Consider the following 25,055-nt stretch of genomic DNA (forward strand, 5'->3'; position numbering starts at 1 on the left):
GAACTGAAATAAAAGGCAGGTTATTTTCTAATAATAACAGTGGCAGAGTATAAGTGTAACAATGACACACACGGTCTGATACAGTAAGAGTGCAGATGGGGCCCAAAGGAAGAACAGCAAAGGTTTGGCTCACTTTGAGTGTAACAAATACAGTGTTTGTTCCAATAATAAGAGTCAGGTTGCAGTGTGTTAGTGAATTCATCATTGGATCCAATGTGATGATAATACAGTCAGTACCTAGTGCACCAAAACCAAAGATTGGGTCTCATATAGCAGTGCGAGCGAGTCATGGTCTATTGATATAATATGATATCACTGTGTTGCCTAATCCCTAATAACAGAGCCAAGGATCAATGCAATGTGAATGGGATGGGGTTGAGTGTAATAACACAGACACGGTCTATTGGAATATGAACTGACGTCAACATTGACTAATTGGTGGCACACTCACCCCGAATCAGAAGGATGTGGGTTCAAGCCCTCTCCAGAGACCCAACCACATCATCTAAGCTGATGCACCTGGTGTCATTATAAATGGGAGTCTCTGTTCTTTTGCTGGCTATTTTCTTAGACTCAGAAGGAGTGAAGGGAATGACAGACGGGACAATTCTGGGCAGTTGCTCCATCCAGCAAGGCAGGGATTTCTGGGACATGATTGCAGGTTTGAGGTGTCCGTCCACTTATTAAAAAACAACCTCTTCCTCTTTGGGTTTGTGAAGGGAGTTATGACAGCAGCACGCGAGGCCGACTAGAGTCTGGTGTAAAAATAATCACAAAGGCCAATTCCAGTTCTTAATAACAGAGGTGGCTTTAACTACAGGTAATCTTACATTAAGGGAGACAAGAGGCCGAATAAAGATTCGATTGTAATAGGAGGACAAGGTGTAAGAAAGCAATGATATTTGGGTTTCTGTGTTATGGTGAGTGTCACAGGGAGGTGTGTGATAAAATAGGAGTGGAAATGTCATGACAGAGACACGTGTGACTGACTCCACCTGACTGAGAGCTGTTATACCCAAGGGGAGGGCAATGACGACATGGGGAACTCCAGACATTTCTGGTATCTGAGGTGACAATGGTGCATCTGTTAGAGGAACTGAAAAGAATCGGTTCCTTCTCACCCTTGCCTGTAGTTCCCGAGTTACACAGACACACAGGAAACAGATCTGACAGCTCGTAGAAACTAATGTTTTAAATCTTCTGTTTGAGACACATTATGATTGAAAAGATCAAATGTTAAAACCTCAGGAGAGGAAAATTCAGAATGTCACAAAGATGAGTGAACCGTCCAATTAGTCCCATTCACTATAACTCTGCAAATTATTCCCTCTTCAAGTACTGATCCAATTCTCTTTGAAAGTTGCTCTTATATCTGCTTCCAACCCCCTGTCAGTATGTGCATTCCAGGTCACATCAAATCACTGCGTAAAAATGTTCTCCTCATCACTCCTTCCGGTTCTGTTGTCAAATATCTTAAATCTCTGAGTCCTCTGGTTACAAACCCTCCTGCTCCTGGAAACAGTTTCTCCCTTTCGACACTATTACAAATCCTTCCTCATTTTGAACACCTCCATTAAATTTCCCCCTAAACTTTTCTGATCTAAGAAGGACAGCCCCTGTTTTTCCCGCTCAAAAGAAGCGTCAGATTGGACTCGAAACCTTAAATCTGTTTCTCTGTCCACAGATGCTGCCAGACCTGCTGAGTTTTTGCAGCATTTTCTGCCTTTAGCCGTTTTCTCTTCTTTAATCTGTCAAAAACCCTTCATGATATTGAACATCTCAACTAAACAGGAACACAATGACATCAAGAGAGATATAGAGGAAAGGAGAGACAAAAACTGAGAGAAAAACTGAGACACTTAAAAAAACAGAAAGATGAGGTGGTGAAAGATAAAGCTGGGAAATAGAGGAAGCAAGTAATATAGAATGATGTGAGAGAATGATATAAAATGGAAAGGAGCAAGCTATCAATTCCTGGCTATGGAGAGCAGAGGGAACTCAGTGACTGACCCACAGACACGGCCACATATGTCCGGGAATGGAGACTCTGAACAGAAACAACAGGCTTATTTGTAAGTGTCACCGCAATGTGATCTGTGTGACTCTGCCCTGACTCTGTGGCCAGATATAGGCCGCCTTGACAGATGTTCTCACCCGACTGTAGCCCCTGGATTTATTTTCTGCTCAGAAGTGAGATGTGTGGTTAGGAACCAGCAGCAGAGAAACAGGAAGTTGTGTTTCCTGAGAATGAAACAGCAGGTGTCAGTTTCATGTTATCTCCGAGAACAGTCTTCCTGCCTGTGAGGGTGAACTCACTCTGACAGCATCAAAAAGAACCACACAGATTGCTGCCAGTCTCAGCATTACATTCACCTCCATTCCCAATTTAAAGATTTAAACATATGAGCTTATTTGGGGTTTAAACATATTCACTGAAGGGGGAAATGAGCTGATGGTTATCCCTGGGAGAACTAAGGGGAAATTATATAAAATAAATAATTTTGCCTGAAAACAGTTATCAGAAAATAGGAGAGTTAAAGTGAATCGAAGCCTGTCTGAGAGTGAGAGAGAGAAACAGAGAGGGGAATGACTCTCTGTACATTGAGCGTTGCCTCAGACATAGAAGAGAGGCTAAATGAGGTTAAGTGTGTTAGGTTCTTTCTCAGAGAGAGAGAAAAAAATTAAGTGAGTTTAGGCGCTCTCTGAAACAGAGAGATTAAGTGACTTAGTGTCTGAGAGAGAGAGGAGAGAGGTTAAATGAAATAAAAGCAAAATATTGTGGATGCTGAAAATCTGAAATAAAAACAGAAAATGTTGGAAAAACTCAGCAGGTCTGACAGCATCTGTGGAGAGAGAAACAGAATTAACGTTTCGAGTCCGTATGACTGTACACGACCATACACTCTGAAGAAGAATCATACGGACTCGAGAGGTGAAGTGAGTTTGGGGACAGATGTGCTCATATTGGTAATTGAATGCTCAGTGTGAGATTGTTTTCTAAACAGCAGCACCCCAGAGAATGGGTTCCAGATAATTGTCAGTGCTATGAAAAGATTTGCAAAGATATTACATTTGGAATAAATGGAAATAAAGGACTAAAATACTTGTTGGGGATAATTACTTCAGGAAATACATTGCCAACGTGAAGAATGATGCGTTCACAATCAGACACATAGACACAAGAACAAAGAAGAAAAGGACAGCACAGGAACAGGCCCTTCGGCCCTCCAAGCCTGCGCCAATCATATTGTCTGTCAACTAAAACATTTTGCACTTCCGGGGTCCGTATCCCTCTATTCCCATCCTATTCATGTATTTGTCAAGTTGCCTCTTAAAAACCACTATCATACCTGCTTCCACCACCTCCTCTGGCAGCGAATTCCAGACACTCACTACCCTCTGCGTAAAAAACTTGCCCTGCACATCTCCTCTAAAGTTTTCTCCTCTCACCTTAAATCTATGTCCCCTAATAATTGACTCTTCCACCCTAGGAAAAAGCTTCTGACTATCTACTCTGTCCATGCCACTCATAATTTTGTAAACTTCTATCAAGTCGCCCCTCAATCTCCGTCGCTCTAGTGAAAACAATCCGAGTTTCTCCAACCTCTCCTCATAGCTAATAACCTCCAGACCAGGCAGCATCCTGGTAAACCTCCTCTGCATCCTCTCCAATGCCTCCATATCCTTCTAGTAATGTGGCGACCAGAATTGCACGCAATATTCCAAGTGTGGCCTAACCAAGGTTCTATACATTTGCAGCATGACTTCCCAGCTTTTATACTCAATACCCCTGCCAGTGAAGGCAAGCATGCCATATGCCTTCCTGACTACCTTATCCACCTGCGTTGCCACTTTCAGTGACCTGTGGACCTGTACACCCAGATCCCTCTGCCCGTCGATGCACTTAAGGGTTCTGCCATTTACTGTCTAATTCCTGCCTGTATTAGACCTTCCAAAATACATTACCTCGCATTTGTCCGGATTAAACTCCATCTGCCATTTCTCCGCCCAAGTCTCCAACCGATCTATATCCCGTTGTATCCTTTGACAATCCTCTTCACTATCTGCAACTCCTCCAACCTTCGTGTCGTCTGTAAACTTACTAATTAGCCCAGTTACATTTTCCTCCAAATCATTTACGTATACTACAAACAGCAAAGGTCCCAACACTGATCCCTGCGGAACACCACTAGTCACAGCTCTCCATTCAGAAAAGCATCCTTCCACTGCTACCCTCGAGTGTGTGCGCGCACACACTCACACACACCATTTTGTGTTGAGCTGGTTTCAGTTGTGCCTGTTAACCAGTTGATAGATTTTTAATTGGATACCATTAGGATTCTGCAGCAGTCCATTCGACTGAGGAGACAGTTCTAGATTCTGTCTGACACCATCAGTGGGTCAGGTGGAAGCTTAATAGAAAATCCTGCAGGAAATATAATCCTTAACATTAAAAATCTATCTGAGCAATTGACTCAGTGCTACACCAGTGTGAATTAGTAAACTTTAACACAACAGGGTTTGTCACTAAGTAGTGTAAAGTACAGTGCACTAATGCTCACCTTTAGTCTTGCCCCTCAATCCCAGTTAATCTCTGGAAGATTGTTACAAGATTCACCCCATCCTTTCGACACAAATATTACCCACATAACACTAGAGTCATTAGAAATTGATGTGTGCTTCCCACACACTGTCCTTTTAAATACACTTCACTCCTACCAGCCTTTAACTATCAAAAACATAACAGAGTTATTAGCTGCTGATAGCTGTCAATGAGATTAAATTTATGCTTGAAATGATTAAATCTTCACATGCAAAATATATTTTGTTTTATTCTTTGATGGGATGTGGGTGTCACTGGCAAGGCCAACATTTGTTGCCCAACCTTAACTGCCCTTGAACAGAGTGGCTTCCTCGGTTATTTCAGAGGGCAATTAAGAGTTAACCACATTGCTGTGGGTCTGGCCTCACATGTGGGCCGGACCAGGTGAGGACAGCAAATTTCCTTCCATAAAGGACATTAGTGAAGCAGATGGGTTTTTACAACAAGCAATGATAATTTCATGGACACTATCACTGAGACCAGCTTTCAATTGCAGATTTTGAATATGAGGTTAGAAGCCTGGTCAATATGCTCAGGTTCTGAAGGTGAAATCCACAATTTAGAGATCCTGAAATCAGTGTCGTCACTATAAGCAAGCTGCTACTAAAACGTTTAAGGAGCTAAGGTGACATTTTACATCTATAGTTTGACCATAACATTGGTTAATACCATTACTGTTAAACTTCCAGATAATAAAATCACAAACAGCAACTTCAAGCAGTAGGAGCAGAATAAACGAGATGGAGATAAACACGAGAACCCACAGGCGAGTACCACATAGAGTAGGTTCACACACCCGCGAACAGGGTGGGTTGGCACGCCCAGGGGTGGGGCGGGTTCATACACCCAAGGCTCACCGGGAATTATCAGAATAAGGAAACCATCCAGAAAACGACCAATAGGAATCTTCAGCTGAACACATCACTCATTCTTAAAGGGACAAAAGGGGTCCTGACACTGTGAAGTTAAAGGGGCAGACACAGCTTCAGCCTTCTCTCTGTTACCTTTCTGATAGTTAAAGGCTGGTAGGAGTGAGATATATTTAAAAGGACAGTGTGTGGGAAGCACACATCAATAAAACTGGGAATTCTTGGCCATACGCTGCAGGTCGTTCTTTATCTGGGAATCAAACTGTTGTATTATTGTCCCAGCAGTTAACAGTCTCCTGTGAATTCCTCCAGCTTCTAGTTTAATGCAAATTTTAACCCAATAAATTTCAGCATGTTTCGATTCAGTGACTCGGGACTGACACACAAACACGTTGAACCATTTTAGACTTATTAAGAACCATTTTCCGTCTGGAAACTTAAACCTGCCGTTTCACTTTCAGTCAGGAACAGATCACAATTTTACACCAACCTTTCATTTGGCAGCATGTTTCCAGCATTCACCGTTGTTCTTCCTGACTCTAAACCCAGTTGTAAAAGAGCCTTCTGTTCTGTGTCTAGGAGCTCTGAACCATGGAAGAGAGCAACTGAGACACATTTCTTACACACCTCAGGATTCACCCACATGGGGATTGTGCCGTCACTGAAGAAAGATGAGAAAGACCAAAGTGTTGTTTGGGGGTCCCTCAGTGTGACCCTAATGGACTGTGTCCAGGCTGAAGTTCTGTTCCTACCGTAAGATCCTCCTCCAGATTGTCCTTTCTGACTCCAGCCAGGTGATGTTAAACACTCAGGTGAGGAAAAACAAAAATATATAAACAAAGCTGATTTATTTCACATTTATTCAGAATATTGAACCTCATCAACAGGTCAGGACAGTCAGAATGAACATGGTTCAGTCCTGGTATGATTAACAGCATCAACAGGAGTAGAATCCAAACCTTGCAATCGCTTGTGAATCCACTGGTGTGTTCGTAGGTGTGATGACTGAGTGAATGCCTTTCCGCAGGCATTACAGGTGAACGGCCTCTCCCCACTGTGAACTCGCTGGTGTTTCAGCAGATAGGATGAATGAGAAAATCTCTTCCCGCACACAGAGCAGGTAAATGGCCTCTCCCCACTGTGAATGCTCTGGTGTGTCAGCAGGTTGGATAACTGAGTGAATCCCTTCCCACACACAGAGCAGGTGAACGGCCTCTCTCCAGTGTGTACTCGCTGGTGATTCAATAGGTTAGGTGACCGAGTGAATCCCTTCCCACACACGGAGCAAATGAACGGTCTCTCCTCAGTGTGAACCTGTTGATGTGTCAGAAGGTTAGATGAACGGGTGAATCCCTTCCCACAGTCAGAGCAGGTGAATGGTCTATCCCCTGTGTGAAGTTGCTGGTGTATCAGAAGGTTGGATGAATTAATGAATCCCTTCCCACAGTCAGAGCAGGTGAACGGCCTCTCCCCAGTGTGAATTCGCTGGTGATTCAGTAGGGCAGACGGACGGCTGAATCCTTTCCCACAGTTGGTACAGGTGAATGGCCTCTCTCCAGTGTGAGTATATTGATGTGTTAGCAGATCCTTTTTGCTTTTAAAGCTCTTGTCACAGTCAGAACAATTAAAAAATTTGTTATCAGAGTGAACAAGTTGATGTGTCAGAAGGTGGGATGACTGAATGAATCCCTTCCCACACTCGGAGCAGGTGAACGGCCTCTCCCCAGTGTGAATACGTTGATGTATCAGCAGATCTTTTCTGCATTTAAAACTCTTCTCACAGTTAGAACATGTAAACGGTCTCTTATCAGTGTGCACAAGTTGGTGTGTCACAATGTGGGATGACCGAGTGAAGTCCTTCCCACACACAGGGCAGGTGAATGGCCTCTCCTCAGTGTGAACTCGCTGGTGTGTCCGAAGGTTGTACAAATGGGTGAATCCCTTCCCACAGATAGAGCAGGTGAACGGTCTCTCCCCAGTATGACTGCGCCGATGAACTTCCAGTTGGGATGGGAAATTGAATCCCTTCCCACAGTCCATACATTTCCATGGTTTCTCCATGGTGTGGGGGTCCTTGTCTCTTTCCAGGTTGGACGATTAGTTGAAGCCTTGTCCACACACAACACACGTACAGTTTCTCCCCACTGTGAATGGTGCGATATTTTTGCAGACTGTGTAACTGCTTAAAGTTTTTTTCAAAGTCAATTCACTGGAACACTCTCACTCGGGTGTGTGTGTGTTGAGGCTTTTCCAGTCATACAGATGTTTGAAATCCTTTCCCAAAGACAGATTAGACAAACATTTCTCCTTCCACATTCAAAAGTTGATGATATTCAGGTCCTGATGAATTCAGTGCCTCTGACAGATCTTGATGTGATGTTTGCTTTGCGTTTTCTGTCTGCCAGTCACCTCCGTTTAATACCCTGTAAAACGAGTTTACAAAAGTCATCACTTTAAATCCAGGACTGAAATTCAGAACAGACAATTGTAGTTTCTATGGAACATTTCTTCCTCTCTTGTTCCCCCAAAGCTGTAAATCCCCGTCCCACACACTCTCCCTCCTCCCTGGGCTGAAATCCAAACCCATCTCACCATCTCCACCATTTCTTTCCTCCACTCCCAGTTTTCTCCCTCCCTCTCCTCTGCCTGGGTTCAGTTCTCCAGCTCCTGTGTCTCTGATTCAGGGTCTCAGGCGGGACCCCAGCTGCCGTTGGGCGGGACACAGGAGGGGGGACCCTCCCGGGTGGGTCTTACCCGGACCCTGAGTCCGTCCCCCCAGTTTCTGAGCCCCCGGGCGGCCCGCGGTCTCCCCGCAGTTTCTGAATCTCCCGCTCCGGGGCCTCTTCCCCTGAACCCGGCTCTGTCACCGGGAAGAAGCCCCGGGGCTGCAAACACGGGTGATGGAGGCTGTGATCCGGGATTGCGGCCTACACTGGGTGTTTCTGGATCCTCCCCACCCAGGCTCCTAGCTCCGCTCCTCTCTCCGCCTCAGCGACTCTCGCCCGCACTCCCAGGGCTCTGAGCAAACTGACACTGCGCATGCTCCAGGTATCATCATCAGCATTGCGCCTGCGCGTTGGGCTCCTGTACAGTGACTAGGGCACTTTCACACACGCAGGAGATTGTGGGTATCGGCGGTGCCATTGAAACACAAAATAGAGAACGAAAACAATTTTCTGCTACCCAATTGTGAACAAATAAAAGGAAAAATCACACGTAAATCCTAGTAAATGGGTGCTCTGCCATGTTCCATTTCTCGAAGTGATTTAAACATATCTCAAGCCAGCTCAAACGTGTTAAGGGCAAGTCATGTTCTACTAACTTGCTGTGAATTCTTCAAAAATGCCCATTCCCCTTCCTTCTGCTGTATAATGGAAGTTCCGTGCATTGGTGTTTCTTTATCGTTTGGTTCTGATTTATATTGATTGGTGTATGGTCAAAGTTTCAATCCCATAACCACAAAGTAATCACAAAAAAAATATTTTTCACTCACAATTACCCAGCAGCCCAGCAGTTGGGATTCTGCATTGCCACTGGAGGAGCTCCTGCTCACAGATTCTGCCTCCGACAAAGGTTGTCCCTGTGATTGATTTTTTGTGTGCTTTTCTGGGATGAAATTGCCCATTGCCCCCGTATAGTTGGAACCCTGGTTCTGAAATACTGTCCATCTGATTTTAAGGCTTCCTGGAATAATGCACTGATGGAAATCTGCAATAATCAATGGTCCCATCTGAGTTGCAGATTTTTATGTGATTGTCCAATCTAGAAAAAAAATCATTTCACCCATTTAAACCTGATTCAGCTGATCCCCTCCACACAAGCAACAAAAGATTATCTTTGAGATCAGCTGTTCCTTTATAGTCTGTAAGAAAAACAAAAAATGCTGGAAAAATTCAGCAGGTCTGATAGCATCTGTGGAAAGAAAGACAGAGTTAACGTTTCGAGTCCGTATGACTCTTCTTCAGAGTCTGTGTTATTCTGAATTATGACATTCTCCTGAACCTGAATCTCTTGGAAGACTTTATTCTTTCGAGTTATCAACAGATCGCATGTAACTCTTTTCGAGTACATTCACAGTTCTTGGTTTCCAGGAATGGGACATGAACCCACAACCCTCTGATTCAAAGGCGAGGGTGCTATGAACTGAGCCACAGCTGACACATTCTCCTGAACCTGTCCTAACCCTTCTGCCAGTTCATTTATTCGAAACAGAGACTCTCCTTGTTTTAATGTTAACACTCCATGTCTCCCCAGTTATCCATTTAAGTCAGCCCATGAATTGTTTGAGCATTGTTTCATCATGTTCCCACATTTCATTAACAAATGTTGAAACGTATGCTTCACACCCACAGGGTTTCATCTGTTTAAAGCCACAAACAGAAAGGTCCAGTTTTCTCCTGGAGGTTGAGACAAATCAGCTTTCAAAATGATGCAGAGTTTCAGCCAATGAGGGACATCCGGATTCAGCCCCGCCCCTCATTCACTCCGATTGGTTGGAGGATCACATGCGCACGATCGGACCTCCAGCTCCGCCCCCTCTTCCTATTGGTCCGGAGTTTCCGTCAATCCAACGGGCACGGTGATCTGGAGCATGCGCAGTGTGTGTAATGACGGTGGATGGAGGCCTGTTTGTCGGATCCACAGGAGGTAAGATAAAGAGCGGAGTGGAGGGAAAAATAGAGCTGGTGGGTGGATGGGGAGGGTTCGTAAGCACTCGATGCGGCTCTGAACCCAAAATAAGAAACTATCTGTGGGGCGAAGGCTGCGGGATCACGTCTCCAGCAAAAGGCCCAGGTTAACGACCGCCATCTTGAGCGGGGTTAATGTGTAGCATGGCGCATGCGCAGTCATCCCTGTCACCAGGAGGAGAGAATGTTATGCATTTCTATCCTGGACTGACGGGGATGGGTTTTGGAAACTCCTTTTACAGGGGATTGGAAGGGGAGGATTTGCACACAGCAAACTCCAAGCAAAGATCACATTAAGATCTGACTCGAGTCACTCGATTCATCAGGACCTGGATATTATCAGTCTTTGAGTTCCAGGTCATTAACACTCAATGTGTGAAATTTCTTCCTCACATTCCCCCTGTAGATCTTACCCTAAATCTTAAATCTGTGTCTGTGATACTTTTATGATTAGCTAATACCTTATGTTTTTTTCATTCATTCATAGGATGTGGGCTTTGCTGGATGGGCCAGCATTTGTTGCCCATTCCTAGTTGCCTTTGAGAAGGTGGTGGTGAGCTGGCCCTTCTAGGTGGTGGAGGTTCAGGGTTTTGAGTTTCTGTCAAACTTCTGGTTGAGTTGTAATCCCTCTTTTTCAACCCTTCCCTCTCCCACCCCAACCCTTCTCTCTCTTCCTGTCTTCTCCCATCGAGGTGCCTTGTGTAGGCCCAGACTGGGTGGCAGATTCTCTTCCCTGAAGGACATCAGTGAACCAGTTGGGTTTTTATGACAATCCAGCAGTTTTCATGGTCACTTTTCCCTGGTGCCGGCCCCACAAATTACCAGATTCATTCAGCTCAATTTCACAACCTGTTTTTGTGGGTTCTCTCTCACTCCTTTTTCTTTGTTTTAAATCAATTTCACAGGGTATTAGAAGGGGAGGATTTGCAGCTGGGAAACTGAAACCAAACATCACATCAGGATCTGACAGAGTTGCCCAGCTTGTCGTCACCCAGATATCATCGGAAGTTGAACATGGAAGGAAAAAGCACCGTTCACAGTGGGGAGAAACCGTACACGTGTTCTGTCTGTGGACGAGGCTTCAACCGATCATCTAATCTGTTGAAACATAAATGCAGTCACAACAGGGAGAAACTGTGGAAATGTGGGGACTGTGGGAAGGGATTTAATTACCCATCAGAGCTGGAAAATCATCAACGAATTCACACTGGGGAGAGGCCATTCACCTGCCCTGAGTGTAGGAAGAGATTTACTTGTTCGTCCAGCCTGCTGAAACATCGGCGAGTTCACACTGGGGAGAGGCCGTTCACCTGCTCCGAGTGTGGGAAGGGATTTGCTCGGTCATCCACCCTGCTGACACACCAGCGAGTTCACACTGACGAGAGACCTTTCAAATGCCCAGACTGCGGGAAGTGCTTTAAAAGTCCCCGGGAACTGACTGCCCATCAACGTGTTCACACTGATGAGAGGCCATTCAGGTGCTCGCACTGTGGGACTGGGTTCAAGACATTATTTCACCTCACTGTTCACCAGCGAATTCACACTGGGGAGAGCCCATTCACCTGCTCCAAGTGTGGGAAGGGATTTGCTAACGCATCCACCCTGCTGAATCACCAGAGTGTTCACACTGACGAGAGACCTTTCAAATGTCCAGACTGTGGGAAGTGCTTTAAAAGTTCCGGGGACCTGATGATCCATCAACGTGTTCACACCGATGAGAGACCGTTCAGGTGCTCTCACTGCGGGACTGGGTTCAGACAATCATCTCAACTCATTGTACACCAGCGAATTCACAATGGGGAGAGACCATTCACCTGCTCAGAGTGTGGGATGGGATTCACTCGCTTATCCATCCTGTTGACACACCAGCGCACGCACACTGGGGAGAGGCCATTCACCTGCTCTGAGTGTGGGAGGGGATTCACAACCACATCCTCCCTGCTGAGACACCGGCGAGTTCACACTGGGGAGAGGCCATTCAGCTGCCCCGAGTGTGGGAGGGGATTCACAACCACATCCTCCCTGCTGAGACACCGGCGAGTTCACACTGGGGAGAGGCCATTCACCTGCCCCGAGTGTGGGAGGGGATTCATAACCTCATCCAAACTGCTGAAACATCAGCGAGTTCACAAGTGATTGGGTTTTTCTGTTAATCACATCCATGACTGAACTGTGTCCATTTGGTCTGTTTCTGCTGATGTTAATAAACTCCAGTCCAATTAATATTCTGGATAAAGTCAAATAAATCAGCTTTGTGTTAAACTTGCACTGTGTTGAGTCTTTTTAATATCTCTAACACAAATTAGTTCCTTTTGAAGTGCTCTCCCTCTCCTCTGTCTCCTTCATCCACACCTCCAACAACAAGTGTGAGGAGCTCATGGAACTTCTTTGTCACTAAGATTGAGACAATCCGATCAGCTGCTTCCCTCCTTCCACTGGCCCACCGGGCCAAACTCTTTCTAAAGCTTCCCCCCTGCCCCTTGCCCTGAACCTGTTTTTCTCCCGTTTCGCCCCTCTCCCACTTCTTGCCCTCTCAGAGCTCATCTTGTCAATGAGACCTGCCTTCTGCTGCCTTGACCCTATTCTCACGAAACTGCTGACCATCCATTTTCTCTATGTTAGCTGATATTGTTAACGGTTCTTTCTCTTATCTGTCCCTCTTGCCTTAAAATCCACCACCATCACCCTCCTGAGAAGAAACAAACCTTTATCCCACCATCTTTACAAACTACCACCCCATCTCCAAACTCCCTTTTCTCCACAAAGTCCTTGAACTTGGTGTCCCCCAAGGATCTATCCTTGGCCCCTCCTATTTCTCATCTACCCGCTGCCACTAGGTGACATCACCCAAAAGCACCGTGTTAGTTTTCACATGTACACTGACAATGCCCAGCTCTACCTCACCACCATCCCTCTCCATTCCTCCACTGTTACTAAATTATCAAACTGTTTATCTGACACCAAGTACTGAATGAGCAGGAATTATCTCCAATCAAAATTTGGGAAGACCAAAGCTATTGTCTTCAGTCACCACTTTGAATTGTCAAGGAACTATCAGATTTTTTTCTGATATTATTGTGGGATATTGTGAAACAAGCTTATGGTTCTGTGTGTGTGTGGCTAATTTAATTAACTAAAGACAATTAGACTGCAAGGTTTAAATTATCAAAGGAGTGAGGTGTAAAAGAAGCATTTGAAATGGGGATGAGTGAGCTAGAATGAGGTCTCAGTGGATAAGGTGTGAAGGTAATTTACATGTTTAGATAAAGAAGGAGTTGTTTGATTTTCAAAGGGATGGTGTAATGTCTACAACTGCCAAGATAAGTCAGGCAAAGTGATTGCATTTGTTTTTCCCAAAAGCGCTGGCCACAATAACAACGTGAAAGATTTTTGTATTCTGGGAAAAGTAACTTCGAAAGACAAAGAGAAACAATGGGATTTACAAATCAAAAGGTATAAAATATATTTAAAGAAGGATGGAAGGTTGTGTGGGGTATGGCCATGTGAGACCTTGAAAGGTGCAACGTGTGAAACAGACTTGGGGGGGGGGGGGGGGGGGGTGGGCGTGGAAAAGCCTCAAGCTACCCTCCAGAAGTTTGCTGTTCCAGTAACCAAGGTTGTGTTAAAAGCCTTTGGAATTTCACTGTCGAGTGGGTGCTAGTGGTAATAGTACTGAGTGTCTTTATAAATTGGGAATCTATTTGGGCTGTTGCCTTAAAGGAAGTGTGTAGTTGGTAGTCTGGTTAAGTATGAATTTTGCGAAATGCTATAAGATTAAGTAACTGTGTAACCGTGATTTTGTGTGTGCGTGTTTAAGTTTTTTCTTATTTTTATTTTCTTAAGTTTTTATTAAAGTTAATAAATACTTTAAATTAATCTTTAAAATCTCTGAAGGTGGCTGTGGACTCATTACTTCTGACTTCAGTGCACAAGCCTCCTTGTAATAAATGCAAATAGAAAAATCATTGTGATAGTTTGGCCAAGTCTCCCTTGTGGATTTGATCAGCCTGGAAAATTCTGTTCCATAACGGCCGTGTGCATCCCTCTCCCTGGGAACTGTCTGAGGCTCAACCACACTGTTCACAGTCCTGGTGTCAGATTTAACCCCAAGATAAGTTTCTGACCACATATCCACACCATCACTAACACCAGATATTTTAATCTCCATAATGTCGCCTGTCTCCACCCCACCCCAGCTCATATGGGACACTTGCCTTTATTAATCGAGACACAGAATATAAAAGCAGGGAGGTTATGTTGGAGTGTATACAATGTGAGTTAGGCCACAGCTGGAGTACTGTGTGCAATTCTGGTCACCAAACTATAGGAAGGATGTGATTGCACTGCAGAGGGTGCAGAGGGGATTCACCAGGATGTTGCCTGGGCTGGAGCGTTTCAGCTATGAAGAGAAACTGGATAGGCGAGGGTTGTTTTCCTTCGAGCAGAGAAGGCTGAGGGGGGACCTGATAGAGGTGTACAAAATAATGAGGGGCATAGATCGGGTAGATAGGAAGAAACATTTCCCCTTAGAGGTGGTGTCAATAACCATGGGGCATAGATTGAAAATAAAGGGCAGGGGATTTGAGGAACCAGCAAGATCCCACAACTAATCTGATAATGAGCAGATAATCTGTATTTGTGATGTTGATTTGAGTGTGGAAGGGGATGTGTAAAGAGCTGGTCATTGTATAGAGATGTGAACCAAGGAAATGGTACCTGTGTGTAATAGTGACACAGCCTTGTGTTCACACTCAGAACAATACACAGATATCCTTGTGGTTATGGTTTGAACAGGGCCAGATGACGAATGTGGTGAACAAGTTAAATATAAATATCTCCAGTGTAGCTGCAGCTTCTTAGATCAGAGCTGGGGTTAGAGAGCTCCGAATCCACTGCATTATCTTCCCATGGAGAGGTTGTGCAGTCAGTAGTTTAGTGGGAATAGTGTCAATGGAGCAGGAGGTGTGTCTCATGGACAAGATGAGCTCTGAGAGGGCATGAGGGGAGGTGGGAGAGAAACTAGAAGAAGATGTGAGTTCAGATCTCGGTATAAGGGGAACGTTAGGGGAGGTTTGGCCCAGTAGGTTAGGGGAAGGGAGGGAAACAACAGAGGCAGCTGGTTGGATTGTCTCAATTTTAGTGACAAAGAAGACCATGAGCTGCTCCTCCATGAGCACTTGTTGGGGGTGAGGATGGAGGAGACAGAGGAGAGGGAGAGCAATTCAAAAGGAGCTAACGTGTTAGAGATATTAAAATGACTCAACATATTGTGTATTTAAAACAAAGCTGATTTATTTAACTTTTATCCAGAATATTAATCCCTATAACTGGGCTGGAGTTCATTTACATCCGCAGAAATAAACTAGGAACGTAGTTCAGTTCTAAGTGTGATTAACAGCAAAATTCAAGCACTATAAGTTTTTTTACTTATTCGTTCATGGGATGTGGGTGTCGCTGGTGTCACTGGCCAGGCCAGCATTTATTGCCTATCCCTAATTGCCCTTGAGAAGGTGCTGGTGAGCTGCCTTCTTGAATCACTGCAGTCCGTGTGGGATAGGTACACCCACAGTGCTGTTAGGAAAGGGGTTCCTGGATTTTCTTCTAGTGACAGTGAAGGAACGGCGATATAGTTCCAAGTCAGGATGGCGTGGGGCTTGGTGGGAAACATGAAGATGGTGGCGTTCTCATGCATCTTTGTGAACTCGCTGGTGTCTCAGCAGGGTGGATGAGTGAGCAAATCCCTTCTGACATACGGTGCATGTGAATGGCCTCTCCCCAGTGTGAACTCGCTGGTGCTCCAGCTGGTTGGATAATGTAGTGAATCCCTTTCCACACAAGGAGCAGGTGAACGGCCTCTCACCAGTATGAATGCGCTGGTGTGTCAGCAGGTTGGCTAACTGAGTGAATCCCTTCCCACACTCGGAGCAGGTGAATGGCCTCTCTCCAGTGTGAACTCGCTGGTGTACAGTGAGGTCAGATAATTGCCTGAACCCAGTATGGCACCGAGAGCACCTGAATGGCCTCTCATCAGTGTGAATACGTTGATGGCGCATCAGTTCACCAGAACTTTTATAGCACTTCCCACAGTCTGGGCATTTAAAAGGTTTCTCGTCAGAGTGAACTCGCTGGTGAGCCAATAGGTTACATGACAGAGTGAATCCCTTCCCACACTCGGAACAGGTGAATGGCTTCTCCCCGGTGTGACTGCGCCGATGAGATTCCAGCTGAATTGGAAAATTGAATCCTTTCCCACAATCCCCACATTTACACGGTTTCTCCTCAGTGTGACTGCGCTTGTGTCTCGACAGGTCAGATGATCGGTTGAAGCCTCGTCCACACACAGAACACGTGTATGGTTTCTCCCAACTGTGAATGGTGTTTTTTCCTTCCATGTTCAAAATCCGACAATATTCAGGTTACGATAAATTCTGCAACTCTGTTAGATCCTGAAGTGATTTTGGGTTTGAATTTCCTGACTGTAAATTCTTCCCCTCCAATACCCTGTGAAATTGACTTAAAACAGAGAAAAGGGAGTGAGCAAGAGAACCCACAAAGACAGATTGTGAAATTGAGCTGAATGAATCTGGTAATTTGTGGGGCCGGCACTAGGGAAAAGTGACCATGAAAACTGCTGGATTGTCATAAAAACCCAACTGGTTCACTAATGTCCTTCAGGGAAAGGGATCCACCATCTCATCTGGATCTGGACTCTGGCTTCTAAGGGAGAACAGGCAGACTTTGAGATGTGGGAGCATTAGGGGGCAAAGGAGAGGGATTTTATATATCCACAACTCAACCTAAACTTTGACAGAAACTTCCAAACCCTCAACTTCTACCATCTGGAAGAACCAGAGAAGCAGGTGTATATGAAAACCATCACTTCCAAGTTCCCCTCCAAGTTGAAACTGTCCTGACTTGTCTGACTCCTAGTACTGGATGAACAGAAATTTCCTCCAGTTAAATATCGTGAAGACCAAAGACATTGTCTTCAGTCCCCGCTCTAAACTATTCCATAGCCACTGACTTCATTCCTCTCCCTGGAAACTGTCCCAGGCTGGACAAGACTGGGCACAATCTCAGTGTCATGTTTCCCCCCAGCTGATCGCCTGACCACAGAACACCGCCTATTTCCACCTCAGCAATCTCACCTGCTTTTCCCCTGAGTCAGCTAATCTGCTTCTGCAACTCTCATCCATTCCACTCCCTAAATTTGAATATTCTAATTCATCCCACATTCAACCTCTCTGTAAAGCTGAGATCATCCAAAACTCTGCTTCCCTTCACTACTCTACTCACTGAGCTACTTAGGCTTCAGGTTGAGCAGTGCTTCAAATCTTAAAACTTTCATCTGTTTCCAAATCTCTCCAAAGCTTTGCCCACACCTGTTTCTGTCATCTCCTCCAGCCCCACAGCCCTCTGAGATCTCTGTGCTCATCTAATTCCGGTCTCTTAAGCAACCCCATTTTCAGTTCCTTCAGTGTTTGTGGCTGGGCCAAAGGCAAAAACTCACAATATCCCTCATGAAATCTCTCTACCTCTGTAACTTACTTTCCTCATTAAGACACTCCTTCAAACCTACCTCTTTGACCAAACTTTTGACTTTCTTCCCTGATATCGCTGTGTGTCTCGGTGTCAGATGTTGCTTTGTAAAACTCCCATAAAACACCCTGGAATGTTTGATTACATCAAAGGTGCTATATAAATGAAAGTCAATGTTACAGACTTGGACACATATCACCATTATAAATGTAAGTCAATGTTACAGACTAGGACACATATCACTGTTATAAATGTAAGTCAATGTTACAGACTGGGACATACATCACCATTATAAATGTAAGTCAATGTTACAGACTGGGACACACATCACTGTTATAAATGTAAGTCAGTGTAACAGACTTGGACACATATCACCATTGTAAATGTAAGTCAGTGTTACAGACTAGGACACATATCACCGTTGTAAATGTAAGTCAATGTTACAGACTGGGACACACATCACCGTTATAAATGTAAGTCAATGTTACAGACTAGGACACACATCACCGTTATAAATGTAAGTCAGTGTTACAGACTTGGACACACATCACCGTTATAAATGTAAGTCAATGTTACCGACTTGGACACATATCACCGTTATAAATGTAAGTCAGTGTTACAGACTTGGACACACATCACCGTTATAAATGTAAGTCAGTGTTACAGACTGGGACACACATCACCGTTATAAATGTAAGGCAGTGTTACAGACTTGGACACACATCACCGTTATAAATGTAAGTCAATGTTACCGACTTGGACACACATCACCGTTATAAATGTAAGTCAGTGTTACAGACTGGGACACACATCACTGTTATAAATGTAAGTCAATGTTACAGACTGGGACACACGTCACTGTTGCTTCATCACTGGATGAAGATCCTCTCAGTCTTTACCTAACAGTTTTGTGGAAGCCCCTTCACCACACGGGCTGCAGCGGTTCAAGAACAAAACCCACCATCAATTTCTCAACAGGTAACTGGGGATTGGCAATATGAGCTGCCTTGCTACTGACTCCTATAAACCCATCATAAATTAAAAGTATCTGCCTGTGTGAAATGGATTAACAGCTCCTACAGGAATCCTTCTTCCTCCCGCTCCAGGCCGCTCCCATTCAGACTCCAGGAGCCGCGCTCACTCTCTCTGAGGCTGCGCTCAGCCTGGAGCCACACTGCGCATGCTCCGCTCAGACAGGCGGCTTCCGGGGGCGGAGCCGTCCTGCGCCTGCGCGTTACAGCCCTTCTGGTGGAGATAGGGCGTATTCATTCGCGCGGAGCATTCTGGGTCTCCTTATCCGCCATCATTCAAAAAGCGTCCGGAGGGTGAGAAGTCTGTTCCAGTACTTTTGATACAATCCGTTATTTACACCGAGAGGCTCAACACTGTTGATGTTTCTGCTAGTGACAGGTCCGAGTTAGCAGCCGCCATCTTTATAGGGATAATGTGCAGCCTGGCGCATGCGCAGCCGCCGTCTTTATAGCGACAGGGCGCAGGCGCAGGCGCGGCCATCCTCGGACCGGATGCAGGAAGAAAATATGTTGTGAATTTCGATCCTGGATTCACAGTGAAACTTCCCTGGAAACTCCTTTTACAGGAGTTAGAACAGGAGGATTCCCAAGCGGGAACCTCAAACCAAATATCATGTCATGATCTGACAGTTACCTGATTCATCAGGACCTGAATATCATCGCCCTCTGAATGTGGAAGGTGAAATGTCTGTGGGCAAAGATTTCAGATATTAGAGAGACTGGGAAACTTTTAATGATCTTTTCATCTTTTAATGATTACATCGATCTCATTGGGAATGTTGAAGAATTTGTTCTATGCAGGCAAATTACCTCGTGTGCTTATATAAACATACTTGGCAGTTAAAATGGGCAAACCATTGAGCTGTGTTATTAGTGAGAGTTACAGTCCCAGTTTTGGGTAAAGTTTGTTGTCCATGTTGCAATTCATTCAGTCCGCTGTGTCCGTAATGACCAACTAGTAGTCATCCAGCCAGATCCCAATTTCCAGTTCTTGGTCCGTAGCCTTGCAGGTTACATCACTTCAAGTGTACATCCAAATACCTAGAGCCGTAGAGCTATACAGCACAGAAACAGGCCCTTTGGCCTATCATGTCTGGCCCGGTCATCAAGCCCCTATCTGCTCTAATCTAATTTTCCAACACTTGACCTGTAGCCCTGTATGCTATGACATTTCAAATGTTCATCTAAATACTTCTTAAATGTTTTGAGGGTTCCCACCCTTTCAGGCAGTGAGCTCCATATACCCCCCACCCTCTGGATGAAAAGATTTTTCCTCAAATCCCTCTAAAGCTCCTGCCCCTTACCTTAAATCTATGCCCCCTGGTTATTGACCCTCCACTAAGGGGAAAAGTTTCTTCCTATCTACCCTATCTATGGCCCACATAATTTTGTACACCCCAATCAGGTCCCTCCTCAGCCTTCTCTGTTCTAATAAAAATAACCCCAGCCTATCCAGTCTCTCTTCATAGCTGAAACATCCAGCCTAGGCAACATCCTGGTGAATTTCCTCTGCACCCTCTCCAGTGCAATCATATCCTTCCTACAGTGTGGCGACCAGAACTGCATACACTACTCCAGATGTGGCCTAACTAATGCTTCATACAGCTCCATCATAATGTCCCTGCTCTTGTATTCAATGCCTTGACTAATAAAGACAAATATCCAATATGCCTTCTTAACCACGTTATACACCTGTCCTGCTGCCTTCAAAGATCTATGGACATGCACACAAAGGTCCCTCTGATCCTTTCTACTTCCTAAAGTCCTATCATTCTCATGTACTCCCTTGCCTTGTTAGTCCTCCCAAAATGCATCACCTCACATTTTCAGGATTAAATTCCACTTGCCACTGTTCTGCCCATCTGACAGCCCATCTATATTGTCCTGTGGTCTAAAGCTTTCCTCCTTGCTATTTCCCACACCACAGATTTTCATTTCATCTGCGAACTTACTGATCATAGCTCCTAGATTCATGTCTAGATCATTAATGTACACTTTTTAAATGTTATGAGGGTTTCTGCATCTACCATCCTTTCAGGCAGCGGGTTACAGCTCCCCACCACCTTCTGGGTGAAAAAGAATTCCCTCATATCCCCTCTATACCTCCTACTTCTTTCCCTCATCATGGACCCCTCAACCAAAGGGAATAGTGCCTTCCTATCCAATCTATCTAAACCCCTCATAATTTTATACATTTCCTTTAAGTCTCCCCTCAGCCTCCTCTGCTCCAAAGAAAACCACCCCAGCCTATCCAATCTTACCTCAGAGCTAAAATTCTCCATTCCTGGCACATCTTCTTATATCCCCCCTGTACTCTCTCTGGTGCGATCACATCCTTCCTGTACTGTACACAGTACTCTAGCTCTGGCCTAACTAGTGTTTTATGCAGTTCAAGTAGAACCTTACTGCTCTTATATTCTATGCCTTGGCTAATAGGGGTAAATATCCTGTAGGCTTTCTTAATCACCACATCTACCTGTCCTGCTACCTTCAGGGATCCGTGGACATGAACTCCAAGATCTCTCTGTTCCTCTACAATTCTCAGTATCCTTCCATTTATCATGTAATCCTTTGCCTTGTTTTCCCTACAGCTTTCTTCCTCATTATAAAACACACAACCATTTTTGTATCATCAGCAAACTTCCTGTTCATGTCCATTAGATTGGAAAATAGCAAATATAACTCCTTTATTCAAAAAGGGAGGGAGACAGAAAGCAGGAGGCTATAGATCAGTTAGCCTAACATCTGTCATAGGGAAGATATTAGACGCTATTATTAACAATGTTATAGCAGGGCACTTAGAATAATTCAAGGCAATCAGGAAGAGTCAACATGGTTTTGTGGAAAGGAAATCATGTTTAACCAATTTATTGGAGTCCTTTGAAGGACTCACATGTGCTGCAGATAAAGGGGACGCAGTGGATGTACTGTACTTAGATTTCCAGATGGCATTTGGTAAAGTGCTACATTAAAGTTTATTACAGAAAATAAAAGATCTTGGTGTAGGGGGTAACATATTGGCATGGATAGAAGATTGGCTAGCTAACAAGAAGCAGAGAGTTGGCATAAATGGGTCTTTTTCTGGTTGGCAGAATGTAATGAGTGCTGTGCCATAGGGATCAGTGCTGGGGCCACGCCTATTTACAATTTATATAAATGACATGGATGAAGGAACCAAAGCAATGGTTTCTAAATTTGCTGACAACACAAAGATAGGTAGGAAAGTAAATTGTGAAGTGGACATAAGTAGGCTACAAAGTGAAATAGATAGGTTAAGTGAGTGGGCAAAGATCTGGAAAATGGAGTATAATGTGGGTAAATGTGAAATTGTTCATTTTGACAGGAAGAATAAAAAAGAAGCTTATTATCTAAATGGTGAGAGATTGCAGAACTCTGAGATTCAGAGGGATCTGGGTGTCCAAGTGCATGAACCAGAAAAGGCTGGTGTGCAGGTACAACAGGTAATTAGGAAAGCTAATAGAATGTTAGAATTTATTGTGAGGGGAATTGATTACAAAAGTAGTGAGGTTATGCTTCAGTTGTACAGGGCATTGGTGAGACCACATCTGTAGTATTGTGTACAGTACTGATCTCCTTATTTAAAGAAAGATGTAAAAGAAAGATGGAAGCAGTTCAGTGAAGGTTTACTAGACTAATACCAGGAATGTCTTATGAGGAAATGCTGGACAGGTTAGGCTTGTATCCACTGGAATTTAGAAGAGTAAGAGGTGACTTAATTGAAACGTTTATGATCCTGAGGTGTCTTGACAGGGTGAATGTGGAGAGGATGTTTCTTCTTGTTGGAGAATCTAGTCACCGTTTAAAAATAAGGGGTCGCTCATTTAAGACGGAGATGAGGAGAAATTTTTTCTCTCAGAGGGTTGTGAGTCTTTGGAGCTGTCTTCCTCAAAAGGCAGTGGAAGCACAGTCTTTGAATATTTTTAAGGCAGAGCTCGATAGGTCCTTGATTAACAAGGGTGTGAAAGGTTATCGGGGGTAGGCAGGAATATGGGGTTGAGGTTACAATCAGATCAGCCATGATCTTATTGAATGGCAGAGCAGGCTTGAGGGGCTGAGTGGCTTACTCCTGCTCCTAATTTGTATGTTCGTATTTAGGTCTGACTCAATTATATAAACCACGAATGAAGGAGCCAATACTGAGCCCTGTGAAACCCCACTGGAAACAGCCGTCCATTCACAAAATACCACCCATCGACCATCATAATCACTTCCTGCCATTGAGCCAATTTTGGATTCAACTTGTATTCAACTTGTAACTTTCTCTGGGATCCCATGAGTTTTTATTTTTCTGCCCAGTCTGCCATTTGGGACCTTGTAGATGTGGAGAGAATGTTTCCATTTGTCGGAGAATCCACAACTAGGAGCCAGAAATACAAGATAGTTACTGATAAATCCAAGAGGGAAATAAGGAGAAATATGTTTACTCAGAGTGGTTAGAAAGTGGAACTCACGACCACAGGAAGTGGTTATGGCAAAAAGCTAAGATAATTTCAAAAGGAAACTAGATGAGTACATGAGAGAAAAAGGAATAGAAAGATGAACTGAAAGACTGAGCTGAGTTAGATGGAATGGAAGGGGAAGCGTGTGGAATGTAAACACCAGCACACACTAGTTGGTCCAATGGCCTCTTTCTATTCTATATTTTCTCTTTTTACAGGCTTGGAGTGTCAAAGGGAAACTAAAACCAATTATCAAGATCTGTCAAAGCCACTCAATTCATCAGGACCTGAATATCATCGGCCCTTGAATGTAGAAGCAGAAATGTTTGTCTGTTCTGTCTGAGGAAAAAATTTCAAGCATCAGCGTGACTGGAAAAGACACCCACACACTCGAGTGAAAGTGTTCCAGTGTACTGACTGTGGAAAGAGCTTTGACCAGTTACACAGCCTGAAAAAGCATCATACCATTCACAGTGAGGAGAAATTGTACACGTGTACTGTTTGTGGACAAGGCTTTAATTGATCACCTAACCTGGAGAGACACAAGGATGACCGCACCATGGGGAAACCATGGAAATGTGGGGACTGTGGGAAGTGATTCAAATACTCATCCCGGCTGGAAACTCATCGACACACTCACACTGCGAGGAGACCGTTCCCCTGTTCCATGTGCCCAAAGGGATTCGCTCGGTCATCCGACCTTCTAAGGTACCAAATCACTCACACTGAGGAGAGGCCATTCACCTGCTCCATGTGTTGGAAGGGATTCATTAATTCATCCGACCTTCGGATACACCAGCGAGTTCACACGGGGGAGAGGCCGTTCACCTGCTCTGCCTGTGGGAAGGGATTCAGTCAGCCCACCTGCTGGCCCACCAGAGAGTTCACACTGGGGAGAGACCATTCTCCTGCTACGACTGTGGGAAAGCATTCATCCATTCATCCCATCTGCTGAGACACCAGCGAGTTCACACTGGGGAGAGGTTGTTTACCTGCTCTGAGTGTGGGAAAGGGTTCACTCAGTCATCCCACCTGGTGAGGCACCAGCGAGTACACAAGTGACTGCAGGGGTTGGATTCTGCTGTGATTGCAGCTGTTAATCACATCCAGGACTGGACCATGTTCATTCTGAGAGTTGGTGTTCCTTTCTGCCGATAATAATTGCACTGAAGTTTAATATTCTGGTTATATATCAAATAAATCAGCTGTGTTAAACTCATTGTTGTAGATTTTTGTTTTTCCCACCTGAGTGTTTAACATCACCTGGCTGGAGCTCAGAAAGAACAAACTGGGGGAGGATCATACGGCCGGAACAGAACTTCAACCTGGACACAGTCCAGGAGCACGATGACCATCCACACGTTGTTCCTGTTGGATAAAATCAAACACTGCATTTATTCTCCGTCTAGTTATCTGACCTTTCCATTTTATACAGTTTACACTGATCTCCATGGTAACACAGATATTGCGTTTCCTTCTCTCGTTACTGAACACTCAATCTAAGACTTGTTTCTCCCAATTTATGTAGAACGCCGTATGGACCTTCCCAAGTAGCCCCCCCATTTAACAATATTTTTAACGTCACTTCATCTCCCATTGAACAGTTTATGTAACAGGTGGGGTGTTTCTCCCTGGAGGTGTTGAGATGGGCAGCACCATCTTCTCCATTGCCTGTAGCAGGGAGAATGCTGAGGTTTGTTGGAGGTTCTGGAGAAACTGGTCCTGAGTCTGTTGAGTAGCCATGGGGTGTGGGACCCGGTGGGAAGCACGATCTGGATTGGACAATGAGCTGTGACCGGGGAGTGAACAGGAGTGGAGTGAATGGTCATTAAGACACCAGGTGGGGCAGTGACCCAGTCATTGGG

The 25,055-nt window shown here is 44.6% G+C and overlaps 3 protein-coding genes, 1 long non-coding RNA gene and 1 gene segment (V, D, J or C); 3 read left to right on the forward strand and 2 right to left on the reverse strand.

The window, feature by feature from the left end:
- Positions 1–25,055, forward strand: part of LOC144697782 (Ig heavy chain C region, membrane-bound form-like) — a 321,361-nt gene that overhangs the window by 117,314 nt on the left and 178,992 nt on the right.
- The window catches only part of LOC144698212 (uncharacterized), a 298,967-nt gene that overhangs the window by 19,942 nt on the left and 253,970 nt on the right, over positions 1–25,055 (reverse strand). The gene's annotated exons all lie outside the window — the stretch shown is intronic.
- On the reverse strand, positions 6,332–8,325 carry LOC144698167 (uncharacterized). Its single transcript, XM_078570110.1, has one exon. The coding sequence runs from the start codon at positions 7,531–7,533 to the stop codon at positions 6,370–6,372; it is 1,164 nt and encodes a 387-aa protein (XP_078426236.1). The 5' UTR covers positions 7,534–8,325; the 3' UTR covers positions 6,332–6,369.
- Positions 11,175–12,587, forward strand: LOC144698377 (uncharacterized). Its single transcript, XM_078570329.1, has one exon. It carries the CDS (start codon positions 11,175–11,177, stop codon positions 12,294–12,296), a length of 1,122 nt encoding a protein of 373 aa, XP_078426455.1. The 3' UTR covers positions 12,297–12,587.
- On the forward strand, positions 19,204–24,409 carry LOC144696874 (uncharacterized). Of its 2 annotated transcripts, none has more exons than XR_013580264.1 (2): positions 19,204–19,409; positions 23,409–24,409. It is a non-coding gene; the product is annotated as an uncharacterized LOC144696874 (long non-coding RNA). The 2 variants fall into 2 exon arrangements; XR_013580265.1 differs by lacking the exon at positions 19,204–19,409 and adding an exon at positions 22,058–22,191.

Source organism: Cetorhinus maximus, chromosome 23 (assembly GCF_964194155.1).
Source record: "Cetorhinus maximus chromosome 23, sCetMax3.hap1.1, whole genome shotgun sequence".
In the NCBI taxonomy this organism is placed as follows: domain Eukaryota; kingdom Metazoa; phylum Chordata; class Chondrichthyes; order Lamniformes; family Cetorhinidae; genus Cetorhinus; species Cetorhinus maximus.